Source organism: Enhydra lutris, unplaced genomic scaffold (genome assembly GCF_002288905.1).
Source record: "Enhydra lutris kenyoni isolate GAN:26980312 unplaced genomic scaffold, ASM228890v2 scaffoldscaffold64, whole genome shotgun sequence".
In the NCBI taxonomy this organism is placed as follows: Eukaryota; Metazoa; Chordata; class Mammalia; order Carnivora; family Mustelidae; genus Enhydra; species Enhydra lutris.
Window position 1 is genome coordinate 8005725 of NW_019154148.1, and position 19590 is coordinate 8025314.

At 52.6% G+C, this 19590-nt stretch overlaps 1 protein-coding gene across 1 annotated transcript in view; it reads right to left on the bottom strand.

Moving 5' to 3' along the window:
• Nucleotides 1–19590, bottom strand: part of LOC111158889 (ADAM metallopeptidase with thrombospondin type 1 motif 2) — a 219053-nt gene that overhangs the window by 68762 nt on the left and 130701 nt on the right. The window contains exon 5 of the mRNA XM_022521186.1: nucleotides 2312–2395. Coding sequence (XP_022376894.1) covers nucleotides 2312–2395 — 84 coding nt within the window. The remainder of the gene's footprint in view (nucleotides 1–2311; nucleotides 2396–19590) is intronic.

The window sequence follows — 19590 nt, forward strand, 5'->3', positions numbered from 1 at the left end:
AATTTGGTGGGGGGTGGGAGGGTTGCTTCTGTTCAGCAGGGAGTCTGCTTTTCCCCCTCTCTCTGCCTCTCCCCCCTGCTCATGCTCTCTCTCACTCTCAAATAAACAAAATCTTTAAAAAAAAAAAAAAAAAAAAGACTGGCGGGGCGCCTGGGTGGCTCAGTGGGTTAAAGCCTCTGCCTTCGGCTCGGGTCATGATCCCAGGGTCCTGGGATCAAGCCTCACACTGGGCTCTCTGCTCAGCGGAGGGCCTGCTTCCTTCTCTCTCTCTCTCTCTCTCTCTGCCTACTTGTGATCTCTGTCTGTCAAATAAGTAAATAAAAGCTTAAAAAAAAAAAAAAGAAAAAGAAAGACTGGATTTTTTTCCCAGTTAATATATCCTTTCCCTCCACCCTATTTTTAGGGTACTGAGTTAGAGAATACAGCCCAAACAGTTTTAACTGTATAAAACTCACTGCAATTTTCTTTACAACCTAAAGCACTTTTGTAATTTTCAAGTGTTCTATGATTCCTCAAAAAGAAGGCACATACTTCGATAGGGCAAAGAAAAAAAATGATAAAACTGCTAATTTAACTTCATACATTATTATTATTTGAAACTTCTATGCCTTTCAAAATATAATCTGTTAAAGGTCTTAAAAAGAGTATAAAAGATTCCTGCAGTTAGGTTTTCATCAATTTCTCCCTAGTCCTCACAGTCTGCTTTGATATATTTTATGTTCTCTGTGGGGAGCACAAAGGACCATGACTGGTGCCCTAACTGTGGCTGCTTCTACTCTGGAATGATAGGCTTTCTGGGTAAAGACAGTGGGCTCAAGGTCCACTATTCCTGGAATTCACCCAGTTGTATGGGCCCTTCATTGTCATTTTTTTTTTGCCATGGGCCTTGTAAGTTGTGGGCAGTTGGATTTTATTTTTGGAGACTGAGACCCTCTGTCTTTGAGCAGAGGAGTTTAACCCTGCACCTGATTACCATCTCTGATGACTGATTTTTGTACATATTGAGTGAAGTCAGACCATGGATTCTGGAATTTGGCTGTGAGCGTGAGAAGCCCAACTCCCAAGGAGCCAAATGACACTCTCCACTCACCCAGAATACCAGCAAGCCACTTTAAGCCTCAGTGTTCTTATCTATGAAATGGGGATCATCCTAGCTCCAGCTCCCCATCTGCCCTTGGACTCAGTGAGTTAACATGGGTAAGATCCTTCTGAGCTGCCCGGCACGGAGCTCCTTCCTTCCTCCCCAACTCTCGTTTCTCTGTACACCCTTACCTTTCCATGTCAGGTCACGTCTCTAGGGTCTTTCTCCCCCTGCTGCACAGACCCCACATGCTGCTAGGAAAGACGGTTCCAAGTTTGACAGCAAGTGGGGTTAGGAAGGGCAAGAGAGTCTAGTTATGGCAGATGCTATGCAGAGGAGGACAGAGAAGCTAGGAAGGGGAGAAGGACACGGGGAGAAGAGGTGGGTGGGAGGTGAGGGGTCAAGTATCCTCATGTTTCTGATGCTTTGAAGTCTGGGGCCATGCTGACCCTGGAGGGACTGACCCTCCTGGGGTCAGCCAATTCCTACAGATACTAAGCAACTGGCTCTGGAGAACGCTTTCCAAATGCAAACCAACGAATTCAGAGTCCGCACCCCCAGTCACCTCCCTCAAGGGACTCTCACACTCCCATCACCCCCAGGGATGTACTATAGTTGTTACATAGTTGTTACATACCTACATAGTCAGCTAAACTATGGCACAGAGCCCACTGGAATTATTCATACCGGCCAGTCCTATGCCCACTCACCCTGTCATCCTGCCCATATAGCCCTGTGTAGGTGACAAACCATCTTTTCCATGGCAGTCATCTCTTGATAGGTTGGCCTCCCCACAGCCGAATAATAACAAAATCTACATTTTAAAACAAGGAATTCAAAGGGGTCAGGAATATGGGGGTGGCACACATGTTTCTTGTTTCTTTCAGGAGCACAGGGCAGCTGGGGACAGGACCTGGGGTTTGGGACTCCAGAGGAGGCCCGTGCCTCACTGGAGGGCCCCCTCATCCCACACTGAACAGGGGCTCTGCAGTATCAGGAAGACACCAGGGAAGGTGGCTCAGTGGTTTAAAGCCTCTGCCTTCAGCTCAGGTCATGATCCCAGGGTCCAGGGATTGAGCCCCACATCGGGCTGTCTGCTCTGCAGGGAGCCTGCTTCCTCTTCTCTCTCTCTCTGTCTGCCTCTCTGCCTACTTGTGATCTCTGTCTGTCAAATAAATAAATAAAATCTTTAAAAAAAAAAAAAAAGGAAGACACCAGGGGCTCACTCACCTTCCCATAGCTCAGCAGGATTATCCGCACCAGGACAACATTGATGTGGGCCCCCAAAGACTCATCATGATAGATTTCGTTGACCTGAAAGACAACGGGGAGATGTCAGCAGGAACCACAGGCCCAAGGACCACCTGCCACTGACAGGGGAGGGCCCAGGGGAGGCCCTGCCGACTCATCCACACTGTGCCGTGCCCTCCATGAAACAGGCTTAACAGTCCCTGTCTTACAAAGCTTTGAGCACTGAATTTCCCTTGTGTGCAAAGGAATGGTGCTGGTGAAAACAGAAAGACACCATACTTGTCACCACGCTAAATCATAGCCATCCATGAAGTCACGGGAAGAGGCCAGGGTGCATACCCCTACACACAGACACCCTTGCCCAGCTTTGAGGGTCAAACTTGATTTTTTTTGTCCACAATAAGACAACAACCCTAAAACCCAGTTTTTCTTAAGAGAAAGGGTTTCTCTGTCAAATAAATTTTTTAAAAAATCTTTTTAAAAAGTGGGGGGCACCCGGGTAGCTCAGTCAGTTAAGCATCTGCCTTCAGCTCAGGTTATGATCTCAGGCTCTCCTGGGATCGAGAGCCCAGTGTGTGACTCCCCGCTCAGCGGGAGCCTGCTTCTCCCTCTCCCTCCGCTGCTCCTCTTGCTCGTGCTCTCTCTCAAATAAATAAAATCTTTTAAAAAGAGAGAAAGGGTTTTTTTTATTCTCCCAAGTATTGCTTTATCTCTCACAGGCAAGCCCAGCCAGTTTGGCTTATGGCCTTTGACCAAAAGTCATGGTGTAGAAGCAAAGAAGGCAGTGACACTGGGAGGTCCTGCTGCAGCTGGAGGGGGCAGAAGGGAGGAGGGGGCAGAGAAAGGCTGGGCAGAATGACTAGGTTTCACTGTACTCCTTCCAGCCCTGACCCCCAGCCTATGTTTAGAGTTAGGGGGACAGGGCAGGGAGGGTAAAAACAGCACCGATATTTGGGAAGAAGCCAAAAGTAGAGAGAGCTTGGTTCTGCTATCTGGGACCCGGGAGGGGATGGGTTCATATCTAGAAGGGGTGGTTTTGGAGGGCCCAAATGGAATGTAACTCCCAGATACATTTAGGGGATCCAGGGACAGTGGACAGGATAGTTGGGGGCTGGCTCATAGGTTGGCCTGGGGCTGGGGTGGAGGCAGCGCTGGCCTGGAGGAGAGGAGGGCAGATGTTGCTTGGCTACAGAAAAGAGAATACACCTGGACTGACCCCAACTGCAGGCCCTCAGCCTGGAGGGTCACGGCCCAGGGCCAAGCATGCTGGGACAGACGTGTGCAGATGCAGGGTGGCTACCCCAGGGTAGGAGGGGCAGGAGATGAACAGCCCTGCCATGGACTGAATCGTGTCCTCCCCGCCCCAACTCATCACTCCCAGTGCAATTCAGAGGTGGGGCATTTGAGAGGCAGATAGGGTTACATGATGTCAAGAAGGTGGAGGTCCCCATGATGAGATCAGTGCTCCTAGAGGAAGAGATACCGAGAGCTCCCTTGTGCACTCTTTCACTACCATGTGAGGACACAGCAAGGAGGAGGATGTCTGCAAGCCAGGAAGAGAGTCCTCACTAGGAACCAAACTGTCTGACACCTTGATCATGGACTTCCAGCCTCCAGAACTGGGAGACATTAATGTGTGCTGCTTAAGCGACCCAGCCTGCGGTATTTTGTTAGAGCAGCCTGAGCTCTAAGACAAGCCTGGAGTCAGGGCTTACCCTCTGACCTGACTATTCCCCCTAAAGACTTCTGAATGGGAAAAGCCTGAGCCACATCTCATGGGCTGGGCCACATTTTCCCTTCTATCCTGGAGCAAGGGTGGCATCAAATATAAGAACAAAAGAAAGCTGCCTTTTCCCCCACGTTTGAGCTCTGGCGCGATGTCCACCCTGCCAGCAATAAGCCCCTTACAGATTCACAATAGGACTTCTCCAACTGAGCCACCCTGGCCTTTCACAGAGCCTACCACCCCCTGGGGGCCAGAATCGCCTGGCCTGGCCTCTCCTTCTCCACAGACTTTGGCAGGTACCCAGCAGACCCAGGAGAAAGCTATTGGCCCCACAGCATGTCCAGCAACTATGCTAGCATTTGGGATTTGGCAGTGAACCAGCCCAGAGCTGGCCCTCTGTCAGGAGGTAGAGACTTCAGAAGTCACAAAAACAGCTTCAAGATCATGACGATGCTGAAGAGGACCCTTGGTGAGGATTGGTGAGCCCCCAAAGGATGTGGCATTTCATCTCAGAGATAAGAAATGAGAAGGAGTTAGCTCAGCAAAGCCAGGATAGTGCTCCTGGCAAAGAAAGTAGCATGTGCAAACATCCTGGGGTCAGAGACAGCGGCGTGTGTTTCAAGGTCTGAGCAGGGGGAGAGGGCCCCTGAGGCCAGACCACATAGCTATTCAGTAGTAATAAGAAGGATTCCAGTTCTAATCAAAGAGCAGTGGAGGATATGGAGTCATGATAGAAAGATAATGACACTGCATTTTACAAAGATGACTCGGGCTCCTTTATGGAAAGCAGAGCCTACTATAGCAGTCACAGTGTCAAGGGTGGGGCTAAGATTTGGGGGTAAGTGGAGACAAGTGAGCAGTGATAGGAACTGGAATGGGGGGGCACCTCCTACACAGCTCTGGGACACTCTGGGCTGGCTCAGCTCCATCCCCTTGTTGGCAGAGGGAAGCAGTACAACTTTGCTCTGCACAGGGTAGGGGAAAGAAAACTGTCTCGGGGTCATCCCTCAGAGCCTCTCCAGAAAAGAGGGGCTCAAGGCTCTCTTAATACCCTGACCATGCCTCTCCAGGGCCCACACTCTAACAGCACTTCTCAGAGCTGGTCTGGGGTGCACCCTGAGGGGACCTACCCCCATGCAGGCCCGGTGAGGCTCTAAGCCCACAGTGTGACAAGGTTTAAGAAGACAGGAAACCTGCCTTGATATTTGGAAGGGATTTAGGACTGAGTTCAGAGAATTAGCTCATTTTATGCTACCAACAGCCCTTGGAGGTCAGAATGACTGACCACCTGAGCAATGGGGAAGCTGAGGCTCTGAGTGAGGGGGTGCTTGCTGGTCCCCTCAGGGAGGAAGAAGATGCAGGACTGGTCCCCTTCCCACTTCCTGGCCCAGACCTTGCCCACCAGGGCCTAGGATCCTCCTGTTCCCTGAACCCTGCTACTGTGCCCATAGTCGCTTTCATCTCAAGTAAGGGGTCCTGGGTCCTTGGATACTAAGCAGCTCTGACCCTGACTCCTGATTTGGGACTGGTGATGACCAGAACCCCAGGAACCCCACCACTCAGTGCTAAGCTCTATGAGGTAGAGGCCATCTAGGATGTCAGGCCACTGAGCAGAGAGGCCAGGCGGGGAGGCCCTGCCTTCGGAGTTGCCCGTCAGCTGCCAGCTCACATGTGCTGGGCTGGGCTGCAGAGGAGCATGACCAGCGGAGGGCCAGCAAGGAGGCCGGGCTGTGGGTCAGGCTGGCAGCCAGGCCTACTCCAGAGACTCCCCGAGCCCTACCTCCCTGGTCACTTCCAACTGTGGTGGGCCTTTCATGGCTCTGTCCCCAAGGAAGCTTCTGTCCCTTCCAGAGGGGCCATGGCTCCCCACAGCCTACTCCTCTTGGGGCATCGGTGGGTTGTGCCCTGGCCTCCCTCTGTGACGCCTTTCTGCGAATGTAGGGCAGTGCTGACAATAGGGGCCCCTACTGCCCTTTGCCTCTGCCGGCCTTAGGAGGGGGCCGTGCCCTGCCCCCAAGGGAACATGAGCCTTTCAGGGACCTGTATGACTGCCACCGCCATTAAGCCCACGGGATGCTGCTCAAATACCACTCGGCTGCTAGAAGCCAGCGGGGCCTACCTGGCACAGAGAACACTGGGAACGATGAGTACAATTTCCAGTGAAACACTTGCATCCTTAATAGGAACACAGCTATAACGCTTCTGCCGAGCAGAGAGCCAACAGACGTAGCAGAGTCACTGAAGATGGGAGGCAGCCTCCAAACATCTCCCTCATGTCTCCCCTGTCCTCCCTTGACCCTGACCCCATCTCCCAGACAAGCAGGCAGGGGCGGGGGGTCCTCAGTGCCTTTCTGACTCTCGTCCTGCCCACACTGCCGCCTTCTTCACCGCAGTCACCACTCAGCAGATTCTTCCTCTGCCTGTAGCCCTCAGTGCCCCCCATTCCCCTGCCCCATGACTTCAGGAGCAGCTCCTGCCCCTCAGGATGGCAGTCGGGGCCTTCTCGAAGCTGGTCCTGGCTGGCTTCTCTGTGCTCTGCTTAGCTTCTGCTACTTTGTACTGGAAGGCCACCCCCCCGCTCCCCGTCTCGACAGCTCCACCTTCTGCAAAGCCTGGCTGCCCTCTCCAGCTGCTTGTGCAGTGGCTCATCCCTGGAATTCCCTCTCCTCCCTCCAGCCCCAGAATTCTTGAAATGTCTGAAGAGCATCTGTAAGAACAAAGCCATGGTAATAAACATGTTTCAAGGGGGGGAGCAGTTACACTTCAGCTTAATTCCCATCCACTCCAAGGCATTCCCACTGCGACTAGAATAAAATCCAAGTCCTGCTGCCTCTTTTCAGGCTGCCCTGGCCTTGCTCACTGTGGTCCATCCAGCCGCTGGCCTCCGTGCACCTTGTAGTGAGAATCCATCCCAACCTCAGGGCCTTTGCACTGGCTGTGCCCTCTTGTCTTCCCATGCTTTCCCCCAAACATGACCGTCCCTGCTCACCCCAAAAGTACTCCCTAAGTAGTTGCTCCCAAACTGGACTATACACTTGCTATGAGAAGCACCCTTCCTCCTTGTTCACTACTGTGTCCCTAGCAGTGTCTAGCACCTAGTAAAGGCATAGTAAAGAGTTTTGAACGAATGAATGAATGAGTGAGTAACTTTGGAGAATGTGAAATGATAGGAAATGGGTACACTGTGTGTGTGACAGCGGTGGTGTCAGTACCCTGCAACGACAAAGACCCCAGCTAAGTGCCCAAGTGTGTTCCCCACCCCAACCCCACCTCCCCCAAGACCAGTGTGCTGGGGAGAAGCTGCTCTCCTCTGCTCTAGACTACAGGAGGAGGGGAAGCCAGGACAACATCCTTGAGCCCTGTCTTGAGAAATTGATCCTGGAATCTTTAAACCTTGGGGGAAAATGTTCAAAGCCGCAGCCCTTCTCCGTGCAGAGAGAGGCCAAGGGCTCTCTTGTTTGGGGAAATACATTGTAATGCACCTTTTGCTTATGCAAAGATGCGGCCAAGTTTCTGTTCTGGAATAGACAATAAGGAAGGACACAGGCTCTGCATGATAATGTAAAAGTTCGCCTTCTTTGTGGCAGAGCTCCACCCGGGGCCACCAGTGAGCCCTGGCAGGTGGCCGAAGGCTGCTGGGCAGAGGTGACTTTCTTCTCTGCCGGGAGGATCGGGGCACGGGTGGCTGAAGGGAGGACTGGGCCAGGGCCAGGGCTCCCCACGTGGGCAGGCAGTGGCAGAGCTGCCAGCTGGGTTCCCACCCTTTATGCCCAACCTTCAGGAAACTTACCACCTCTTCCCCAGATCTGAACTTCAGCAACTAAGAGGCAGGGCAAGCTGCACTCGCCACCACACCAGGGAACAGGCCAGGCCCGGAAAAGTCTGCCGTGAGGCCTCAGGAAGCCAGGCTCATAAGGTGCTCTGTGGCTTCTCTGGGAACCCCTGAAATAACTGGGAAGAAGTCCAGTCTCTCTGAGGACCCTCAGGAGAAGGCATGGAGTGTCACGGAGAAAGTGCTGTGGGCAGCCGGGGAGGAAGATGTTCATCAGGGCATGTCTCTGACCCACGACGGGGAAGCAGAAGCCTGGTCTTAGTGCGAGAACAAACGTGCATTTTGCAAATCTTCCCTCAGCCGATGCTTCACAGGCAACACAGGTACAAACACAGCCTGAGCCTCTCTGCTCAAAATACCAAACGGCCACGAAATGCAAATGGGCAGGACTGGTTGTCCCATACAACAAACATGGGGGGCGGGGCAGAGCCCTCCTTCAACCCCCAAGCACACGGCCCCAAGACCCCAACCATTTCTGTCCCTCATGCCATACCAGGCCACGCTCTGCTGGGACTGGGGACATCTCTGCAAGTCCCCAGGGTGGAGACAGGGCTCCTCCACCTCCAGGCCAGCAGCTCGATGCCCAGAACCCAGTAGAAGCTCGACAAATGTTAACCAGGCAAACAAAAAGCAAAGCTGCTTTAGGAAACAGTTCCTGTAGGTAATGATTACTGCTGGAGCTGCCCCTTCCCTGTCTCTGTCAGGGCACACGGGTTCCAGGCTGGGCTCAGCCACCCTCCCACCCCTGTGACCTGGGCCTGACACGTGGCCTGCTTGCGGCTCAGTGTCCTGGCCTGTGAAATGGTGGTGATGCTGGACCTCACCCCTCAGGCTGGCACCAGGACCAGCCTCAATACTGTATTTAAAGCATCTAGCAAAACCCCAGGCATATAGTACACTCCCAGGCTTCACTCCCAGGCCCACCAGGGGCTCTCCTCGGGACCACCCAGAAGAGCCCTGTCAGAGAACAGTACACGCCAAGCATTTTCCAGAGCCTACGCTGTTGCCCACCAGGTGTGTGTGTGTGTGTGTGTGTGTGTGTGTGTGACCCGCACTGGGGGTTGTGGGTAATGGAGAGCCACCCCACCACGTGGGACTGGATGTTCCCACTCACTGACCATCAACTCATCTGAAAGGGGGTCATGCTACAGAACAGGGAAGGACAGACTCTGCTGAGGCTGCAGGCCAGGGCCTAGTGTCTCCCTTAGGCCACTGGCAGGGAAGGAACAGAGGGAAGGCAAGGATCTTGATTCTTTCTGGCAGCAACCCCAGCCCCAGAGAGCCCAGGAGCATCGTCTCTCTGTCTGATGTTCCCCGGAGCTCCTTGGCACTATCTGACCACAGAGTCCCTGGGGACCCAACATGGCGTCTCATCCAGAAGCAGCTTTTGGGGGAGGAGACCCTTGTGGCAACACCTCGTGGCATCCTCACCTCCCCCCAACCAGTTTGAGTTTGAACATGACCTTCATCCGTGCTGTGATCTCTGTCACCTGTGTTCAACTGGGCACCATTTTTGTCCTTTGAAAACAATGCTTTTTCCTTCCTTCTATGATTCATGTTTTTTGCTGCCCTATCACCATTCTGAGCCAAAGAAAGAAAGAGGGAAGATGTCATCACGAAGAGTTGAGGCCATCGTACCCAGGAAATCCCTGGGGACAGCAACAGGGGAGGACAAAGTGTCCTGGTTGATGAAGGAGGTCAGGGGAGGGGCCTGAGGAGAAGTACGATGTCAGACCCAGGGTCAGGGGGCCCCATCCCTGCCACTGCCCCTAACACACTGCCAGGGTCAAACAGATAGATTCCGAGGGCCATGGACCCTGCTTCCTGCCTGGACTCTGAGGGGAGAGTCTGCTCCCAATGCAACACTAAGTGCCAGGTGAGAATGGGGGCGGCTGGTGTGAGTGATCCAGTCTGAGCAGCAGCCTGGTTCCCCCCAGCCCCAGAGGGGTGTGCGTGGGGTCCAGATGCTCCTGTCTTATGCTGGCTGTGGACTGGGAGAGGATGCAGAGGGGACAAGGCATCACAGCACCTGATCTGGACAGGTGGGGCCCAGCACACCTAGGCAGTCCAGGTAAAGGGTCCCGGAGCCAGACCTGACACCCCGTCACTGCAAAAGTGGCCAGGGCTCAGGCCAGCATCCCCACCGCTGCCGGGGCCCCCAGAGGTCTCCACATGATAACGGGAAAGGGAGGGACCCTGCCAAACAGGCGTTGACCCAGAAAAGCCTGAGAAAACCAGGACACTTTAGACTGTCATCTGTGTCCCCAGCACAGGCAGGACTCACGAAGAATTCAGAGCTCCCAGCAAAATTCAGAAGCTTTGCTCCAAGCCTCTTCCTCGCATTCGACTCCCTGCCAGCCTCCTGTGCCACGAACACAGTTCTCCCTCAGAGTGACTCCCTAGCCTTTAGTGCCCTTCCTAACATCCAGGGCATAAGGAACCTCCCTGAATGCAGTAGGAAGCAGTTTTGTCCTTGCGTGCGACACATGACCCTTCCCACCCCCAGAGTCTGAGTCACAGAGCTCCCCCATCAGCCCTCCCTTAACTCACCTGGGGTTAGACCAAATTCCCCAGAGTGTGCAGCAAGGGAACCACCTGTCAGAGAAGGCAAAGTTTGCCCTCTGCCACACAGAGAACCTGGGCGTCCCAGGGGGACACTTCTTTTTTTTTTTTTAATTTTTTTTTTTTTATTTATTTCTTTGACAGAGACAGATCATAAGTAGGCAGAGAGGAAGGCAGAGAGAGGAGGAAGCAGGCTCCCTGCTGAGCAGAGAGCCCGACGCGGGACTCGATCCCAGGACCCTGAGATCATGACCTGAGCTGAAGGCAGAGGCTTTAACCCACTGAGCCACCCAGGCGCCCCCAGGGGGACACTTCTTGAAGGCACAAGTTTTCGTTGCTAGACTCAGGCAGGGAGGGGGTGCGTGCAGCACCCCGCCCCCACACCAAGCTATCTCCTGCTCCCCGGGCCTGCTCTGTTAACTTGGATGCTGTTTTCCCTGCCACCATCACCATCTCAAATACTCTCATGAGTCTATTAGATTGTTAGCCCTCTCCCTCCTGTGCCCCAAGAACCAGGGGGCTCTGGAACCTGCATCTCTCAAAGCTTTAAGATGACCTTCATCTGGCCAGCTCCATGCCCCTGAGGCCTCCTGGCCTGAACCCTCAAGCCTGCCCCACCCCACCAGTCCCACTCCTGGGACGTGCCAAGGATGTGGCTCCCTCTCCAGGGAATGGAACCAACTCCAGGCTCCCCTCCACTGGGACCTTCTCCCCAGCCAGGCAGAGGGTGCTAGCTGGGCCCTTGCCCACCTTACTGACCTAAAGCAGGTGAGTGTCCCTACGAGAGCCAGGCTTCTTGAGGACCTGAGCTGGGCTGGTTTGGCAGATGTCACAGGCAAAGGAACGACCATGGCACCTCGTTGGTAAGCTGTGACCTTCTAAGACCTGTACCGCGTGGTCCTTGTGTCATCACTTAATCTCCTACACCTTGCACAGTGGGCTATACTACTCCTGTTTTACCAGTGGGAAAGCTCAGAGACACTGAGAAACTCACCCACTGAAACACAAGTGGGAACTGAGGCAAAGGCTTTCGAGAGCGCAATTTGGCAAATCTGAAATTAAAGCCACTCGTCCCTATGAGGTAATGATTCAAGCTTCTAGCATCTATGGTGGAGAAAAAGCTTTGGCCGTAAGGACATAAGGGACAAGGACACTTAGCCTACTGGGACATCTCTTCCATGGACAGGTAGAGTCTATTTTTTTTAATGGGGATCTGTGGGTCCATAGTCACTTTATGAGAATTCTCTCACTTGCTTGTTTATTCAAAAGGTGTTTACTCAACACCTACTATGTGCTGGGGCCTTTACTAGGTGCTAAACATGCAAATCAGGTAAGCAGACCCCTGAATTTGACTTTAAACGTGTGACACACCTTTCTATGAACTCCTAATCCTCCCAAGACCCATCACCAAGCGTCCCTCCAGCAGGGAAGCCAGACCCCCCTGGGATCACTCCATGGGAACCTGGCACTGAGGGAGCAGGCTGGCAGCGACAGCCCAGGCTGGCCTGGACCAGGAGCCCAGTGTGGTGCCCCACTCTCTGCTTTTCCAGCTCAGCTGTCACCTCTTTGCTGGAGTCTGCAGAGACAAGGTCTGCAGCTGCCTCTAGCTGTCACTGAGGAGTGACGCTGCCTGGCCCTCCTTGTCCATGGGGACTCTAACTCCCACGTTGACAAACACCAGCTCCCCCAGGGAGGCCAAGGGCAAGCTGCTCCCAGATTTCCACATCAGCTGTCAGGCAGCCTCCTGAAGAGGGGAGGGAGACGGGGGTAGAACCCTGGGGGTGGGGGTGGGGTGCCACATGCTTCAGGGAAAAAGAGGTACCATGGTACACTCCCCCACTAGAACTTTCTCCACCTATGTCATCATCATTGCAAGGGGATGGGGTGGGATGAAGGAGGTGTCTACTGTCCTACTGTCCACCCCGCCCCCACCCTGGAATGTGAGCTCAGTGCAGACAGCCCCCCGCTCCCCAGGGCTTCCTCAGCGGCACATTCCAGCACTACTGCATCTGGCATAGGCAGGTGCTCTGTAAACACGCACTGGATAGGTGGATGAGTGAGTGAGCAAATCTTAGAAAGAACAGGAAGGCACAATAAATGGGAAAGCCAGGGGAAAAACCAGGAAAGTCATAGAAGTTGATGGAAAACAGTCTGGAGCAGGGGCAAGTGATGTCTAACACTGTTGGCTGATCCTAGAGATCCAAGGCGAGAATGTACCGAGGCTCTTCCTTGAAGATTCAGGAGCACTCGCTCTTCAGGCCACAACAGCAGGGAGGGGACAGGTGCCTGGGCCAGGTTCCCAGGGAGGGCCCGTCTTCCCCAATGCACGTAAATGCCACCTGCCATGCCCTGGCTGTGCCACCCAAACTCTCTGAGACTCTGAGCAGGAACTCGTGGGGCCACTGGGACGATGTGGAGACATCAGCGCCTCCTCATACGTGGCTGCCAGGCATAAAGCCTCAGTCTTCTCAGGCTGCAGAGGGAGGCGCTTCTGAAAACAGAAGGCATAAGCCCCATGCTCTCAAAGAGAGAAGTTTCTCTTTTTAGACCCCAAACCAGCCTCATCACTCCCCTGTCACAGTATAGCTGGGGATCCCAGGCATCAACCCCCTTTGGTGCCCCTCAGCCTGACACAAAAGGCTTTGCCAACCTCATGTCCTGCCTCACTCCAGCACCCTAAACCACAGCGAGGCCCAACCTCATACTATGATGTGGTGATGCCACTGGGCCTTTGCAGATGATGCTCTAGCGCCTGCAGCAACACCTGCACGCATCAGGCTCCTCCCTGCATTAACCCCTGCCTCTGCTCTGGGGCAACTCAAGTGGCTCTCATCTGAGGCGCTCTTCCCTGTGACCCCAGAATACCCTCTATTTGCACAATCAGCACTTGCATTAACCAGGCTGTTGTTATTCCTCCTGTCCTTGCTGCCCACCCCTCCCATGTTCCAAACTCTCTGAGCACAGGGTCATGACAGCTCACTTCTGTACCCCAGTGCCCAGAACGGGGCCCAACTTAGGCCAGGGATTCAGAGAGTGCCCAATGCACAAACACATAGCCAGGAGTGGCTCAAGTCTGCGGGATGCTCTCAGCAGGCCCGCCTGGCACGCTGAGAAGCACTTTTCTGGTGTTTAACTGGAGTCACGCTCACGCCAGCCCTGGGAGGTGGCATTAATTATCCCTGATCATAGGACACAGCAGGGCAGGCAGTCGCCTCCTTTCTTCTAGGCCAGAAGGAACCATCCACCAGCTGACCAGCCAGACTTGTCCTGCGGTCGTGTTCTGATTCACTTGTGCAATGTGAGGTCTTAATTTCAATTTGTTGCTGACATTGAAAAATAATTAGATTTCCCAAAAAGTGGATTTCCAGCTTCTCATGGAAAAAAAAAAAAAGAGCTGGCAACACTGGGCCCGCTTTTTCCTCCATGGTCACAAGTGAGCGGGATCCAGGAGGGGATCTCTGAGGTTGAGGCCTCTCCACGCCCCAGTCCCCACCACTCCCTACTGCCCACAGCCTCCTTCACCTGGGCCCACCCCTCCCACCTGGCTCCCGTCAGCATAGGAGAGTGGGGCCCTGTCTCAAGCATTCTATCAGCCTCACACACACCCTACCGGCCCGGATGGCTGTATCTCCTGGCAGCGCACAGGGCCGTGTTCTCAGACCAGTGGGATGCCCCACTACAGCCCATGGTGCCAGCATGGCCTGGGGTCTGGGGGAGCTGCTATGCCATTGGGGACTTCTGCTCTCCGTTCTCCTACCCTGTGCTCTGGCCAATCCCAAACATGCCCCCCACTCCCTGCCTTGCCGGAGAGCCCTGCTCACTTCCCTTCAATTTATGGGAAGCCAGTTTCAGCATCCGGTTCCAGAGACAGTTTTCTCTTTCCCAGGAACCAGAGCCAGAGACACGTGAACGGGGACTGGGGGCAGCGCCTTTGCCCTGGTGAGTCTGCAATTCCAGGGCCAGTTCACAAGATGATACTGCCCCCGTCCCCCTGTGCCCTGGGGGACCAACAGAAAACATTCCTGTCCTGCCACTGCCTTCCCCACCATCATCACATGGCCCCAACATTCTTGGAAGTTGGTGAGAAATGAGCCTGTATGCCTCTGATTATTTGCAAACCCTGGTAGGGCTTTGGTAAACCCAGGCCAATTTCTGGATTAAATTAGAAAAGAAAAGAGGAAAAATATTGGAATCCTGGCAGAGAGAGAAATCATTCATTCAACAAAACTTGTTTAAGAACATACTGTACAGAGGCCTGTCCCCATGCTGGAGGAGAGGGGAGGTCAAAGGGTATGGTCTCTACTCAGAAAGCAAAGAAGCCTCTGCAGAGCACAATTCTCTGTAGGCCTAAGGAGTATGTCTGCCCTCCACAGAAGAGATGATCTGGGGGTTCAGGGGTGCTTCTAAAACACAGGCAGTTAACACAGCTGGGAGAGACAGCCCTGTCTGCCCGGAAATCTGCTCTTCCTTCTCTGCTGTTTTAAAATGATTATTAGGATCAGCTCATTTAATTGCTTTTGAAAGAATCCCCAAAGTGGCCTCACAGGTCCACTGAGTTGGCAAGGCTATGGTAGGGGTGGGGATGGATGGAGGTCTGAGCTGGGAGAGGGTGGAGCTCAGCTCGAGGGTGAGGTTCCTGACAGCGGCCCGTAGGAAAGGGCTGCTCCAGCTGCAGAGGACTGGTGGTCTGTAAAGGGTGATGGGCACCTCATCTCCTGGGGACTGTGCAAGTGTTTATGGGTTCTCGGAGTGTGTGGGAAGTGTAAAGATGAAGAAACTTTGCCGGATAGATAAAAGTCAGGATTAGGATGTAGCCACTTCTGACTCCAAAGTTGGTCCCCTCCAAAGCTCGCTGTATGGAGAGTCAGTGCACTGATGCAGTGGGATGGGAATGCAAACTCTAGAGCACTGGGGCCACAACTCAAGGTGAACTCAAAGCATGGGGAGATTTCTTTAGAGCCGGATAACAAATATTTCGTGAGCACCAGGGAGTGACTATGTTCAGCGCTGTGGACTGCATATCTCTGTCCCAGCCACTCTGTGTGATAACACAAAATCAGCCACAGACAATTCACAAATGAGTGGGTATGGCTGTGTCCCAAAACTTTATTTAAAAAAAAAAAAAAAAAAAGGATGATGGGTCAGATTTGGCCCTTGGGCTGTAGTTTTGGCAACCTTGCTTGAGAATCTGTTTATCTTTCAAAGTTCAGTGCATTTTGCTTTAACTCAGTAATATGCTCAAGGCTGGTTTCATATCAAATTGATGTTTTAAAATGTTTGCCATCCACAAAGAGTGGCACTTCTGGGGCAGACTGTGGTGGCCTCAGTGGTCTCTATGGCCTCTGGTGGATGTTCCCAGAGGCAAAGAGAGGATTGTAGGTCACGTTCCAGGGCAGGACATCACCCACTGTGATAGTCTGCCTCACACCTACAAGAAGGGCAAAGGGACCAAGGCAGTTCTAGTCTTTGTGGATGCTGAAATCCCAAACAACACACCAAGGCCTCTGGTTTCTCAGGGAAGAGCAGGATTAGCCTTTCAGCTAAAGGCTATAAGCCACATAAGCAGCACTGGTTTTAGGCCCAGGTTGTAGATTGCTTGAAGTCTTGGCACACACTGTACTTTTCAAAATGCACGTGTGAACATGTTCCATTAATCAGGGCTCTAATCCTCCCCTAAGATATCCATTACCTGAGCCAGGAGAATAGCCGCCATCTGTGCCTGCAAGGGAACTGGAGGGGTCACAAACACAGAGGTGGCATCCTACCATGGCTCCTGGGGCCGCCGAGCACACATAGCCACAGCAACAAGTTTGGAAGCAGAGACTAGCTCAGGGGCTATCAGAGCAGGTCTGTGAAAATGTGGTGATGCCCCAATATACCCAGCAGGTGTGTTCAGGCATGTTGACTGCAGCACAGCCTGGGAGCACCAGACAGAGCAGGAAGCCCATTTTAAGGAGAAAGGGTCAAATGGAACAGCAGGTCTCAGTGCACTGAGACAGCCCGTGGAACAGAGGAGTCCGGGCAGAGGGAGGCCCCTCACTCCTAGGGCTGGGTCCAGTGGAGGCCACAGCATGAGTCGGGGTTGAAGGCGGGGAGAAGCAGGAGCAGGAATAGGATGGCCACAGAGGGAGGCCAGCTGTGGAGAGCCACAGCGAAGCAGGGAGCCCAGGTAGGGCCCAGCAGCGGTGCGGGAATGGGGCCTAGAGGAGCCAGCATGGCTAGATAGGCCACACAGCTCCGCCCTCACAGCCTTCCCAGCATTGGGAGGGAGATCCTTCTTCCCTCCAGCAGTGGATAGAGGCTCTCAGATGTGCTTCCCAGACTCTCTGACAGGCTAAGGACCGCTGGGGCAAGGGGACAGGGCCTCAACCTGGGTTTGTCAGCAACCTTTGAGATTCCGGTGTTTGAGAGCTAAAAAAACAGTGTGAGGGCCCCAGAGGATGAGGCCAGTGCCCACAGCCTGGTCCCAGTGCTCAGAAGACCCCAGCACCCTCTTAGACACAGTCATTTGCTCCATGGAATGTGAATAGATGAAACCTAACAGAGAACGTTCTGGCATAGAAAGCTCTAGAAGGCACATACCTGTTGACCAGGCACTGCACTTTTAGGGACACAGTTTAAGGAACAGTAGTAAAGGATGAGTGATAGATTGAGCTGTAAGGATGTTCAATACAGCTTAGTGGCTGATCTGACCTCTGATAGAGAAATTAATTTTGCTATATGAATATGTCATATCAATAATCAGTTACATAAAAAGTACTCTATGTGATTTGATACGATGCCACCATTAAAATGAGGTAGTAGGAGTAAATATTCACATACCTACGGGAATATATTCTAATTTTCCATCACAAATAGTATATTGTCTGTGTTAGATATAGTATATTTTACTAAACAAAGAATGTTATTTTCTAGATTTAGGGAGGAAAAGAAGGAAATGGGACCTGACAGGAGGTGTTGGAATAGATTAATGCGGGTGGGGAATCTGAATGCCGTGAGACTTTTTCTGCACCCAGGTGGCTCTTATGACTCTCAGCAAACATTTCCAACTATTCTCACCTTCCAAAGAGTCCGAGATGGAAAGAGGGACAGACTGATTAACTCCCATTTCCCTGTGAAAAAAAAGGGAATAACATGCCTTGCCCATTAATGCAGGAAGGAAATGGCACCTCTAGCGATTTCCCACTGTCCTTAAGGTCACATCAAGTCCCTCTCCACATCCAGTGACTGGCCCCGCTCACCTGCAACTTCCCTTCCTACCTGGGCCCACTGTTCCCCACAGGAGCGCTTTCTCACTTTCAAATGTGCTGACCTCATTCCTGAGGACCTTTGCACCACCTGTTTCCTCTGAACATTCTCTTCTGACCCTTGCACAGTCATCCACTATCAGTCAAGTCTTAGCTCCAGTGTTACTTTCTGTGCATGTCCTTGCTGACCACCTGTATAAAGTGACCCACCTTTCCCAGCCCTTCTCCACCTATTTTATTATTTCTTTCATTGTCTTTATCTGCAATGATCTCTTTTAATTTTCACTTGAATATTGTCTGTGTCCCCCACCAGAATGCAAGCTACAGCTATGTCCTGTCTTGCTTACGGCTATACCCCTTGCCTTACATATAGAAGATGCCCAATGAACATTTGTTGACTGAATGGTCAGGGGCCAGGTGTACTAGTCAGTCCAGGATGAACTACAATGCATAACAAAGTCTCCACCCCATCAGGAGCTCAACACAATAGAGCTGGTATGTGTTTCCTTATACACATCATATCCAGTACAGGCTGAATGGTCCTGCCCCATTTGGCACCTGCGCCTACTGGGACGTACGGCTCCAAAGATCACCATCTTAGGGAAACAAAGGAGGGAGGGGACACACTGGGTCTTAATTGCCTTGGATAAGAGGTGACACACATTACTTCCTTACACAGTGGCCATTAGATAAAACTAGCCACACAGCCCCAGATTAGGTGCAAGGGAAGGGAGCACATGGATAACCGAGGAATCTGAAATGTCTATGTAATACCAGGACCCACATATCCCAGCCCAGACTCTGTCACAAAGAGACCCTGAAGGGAGCCCTACGGGCAGAATCACCCTGAACGATGAGGGGAAATCAGCCCAGCTGTGAGCTGCTAGGGTCCAACCACACCTGCCTCCCACCCATCTTGGCCTCTGCTCCTCCTCAGAGGCCACATTCCCTCGGTTCCTGCCATCAGAACCCCCACCAGACCCTCCTCCCACAGCCTTTATGGTCTTTCTCAGGGGATAGGCTGTGTCCATCCCAGGATTGATCTCCAAGCCTCAGATGCTAGAAGTGTTTCCACCCTATCCCTGGATGACCTCACAGCTGACCAAATGCCTCACTTGGAGCACAGTCCGGGCCAGCTGCCTCCACATCTGTCCTCCACGTTGCTGGCTTGGCTCTGGGCTGGGAAGCCCCATAACCAGCTGTGTACTTCCAGAGGCCAAGGCCAGGCCTTCCAGGGCCACTCAGGGCTCTGGCTGCAGCTCCAAGTGAACCAGCACTCTAAGGTCTCAAGGCCACAAGAAGGGAGCCATTGGCCACAATGGTGATCTAAATCCAAATGTGAATTAATTACAAAGAAATGTAATCACCCATTGAATGGCTACCATCCAAAACAACAAGTGTTGGTGAGGATGTGGAGAAACTGGAACCTCGGGCCCCATTGGGAGGGAATGAAAAATGCTGCAGCTGCTGTGGAAAACAGTATGGAGGTTCCTCAAAAAATAAAAAAATAGAACTACCCTATAATCCTGAAGTTCCACTCCTGGGGATATTCCCAAAAGAACTGAGGGCAGGGGCATGAAGAGATATTTATACACCCATGTGCACAGCCACATCATTCCATAATAACCAAGAAGTGGGAGCAACTCCAGTGGCTCTTGACAGGGGAATGAAGAAATACAACATGGTGGAGACACACAATGGGCTATTATTCAGCTCTAAAAAGATGGACATTCTGACACATGTCACAACAGGGATGAACCTTGAGGACATTTTGCTAAGTGAAACAAGCCGGTCACAAAAGGACAAGTAGTCCTCTTACATGGGGTACCTAGAGTAGTCAATATCACAGAGACAGAAAGTAGAATGGTGCTTCCGGGCACTGGAGGAGGGG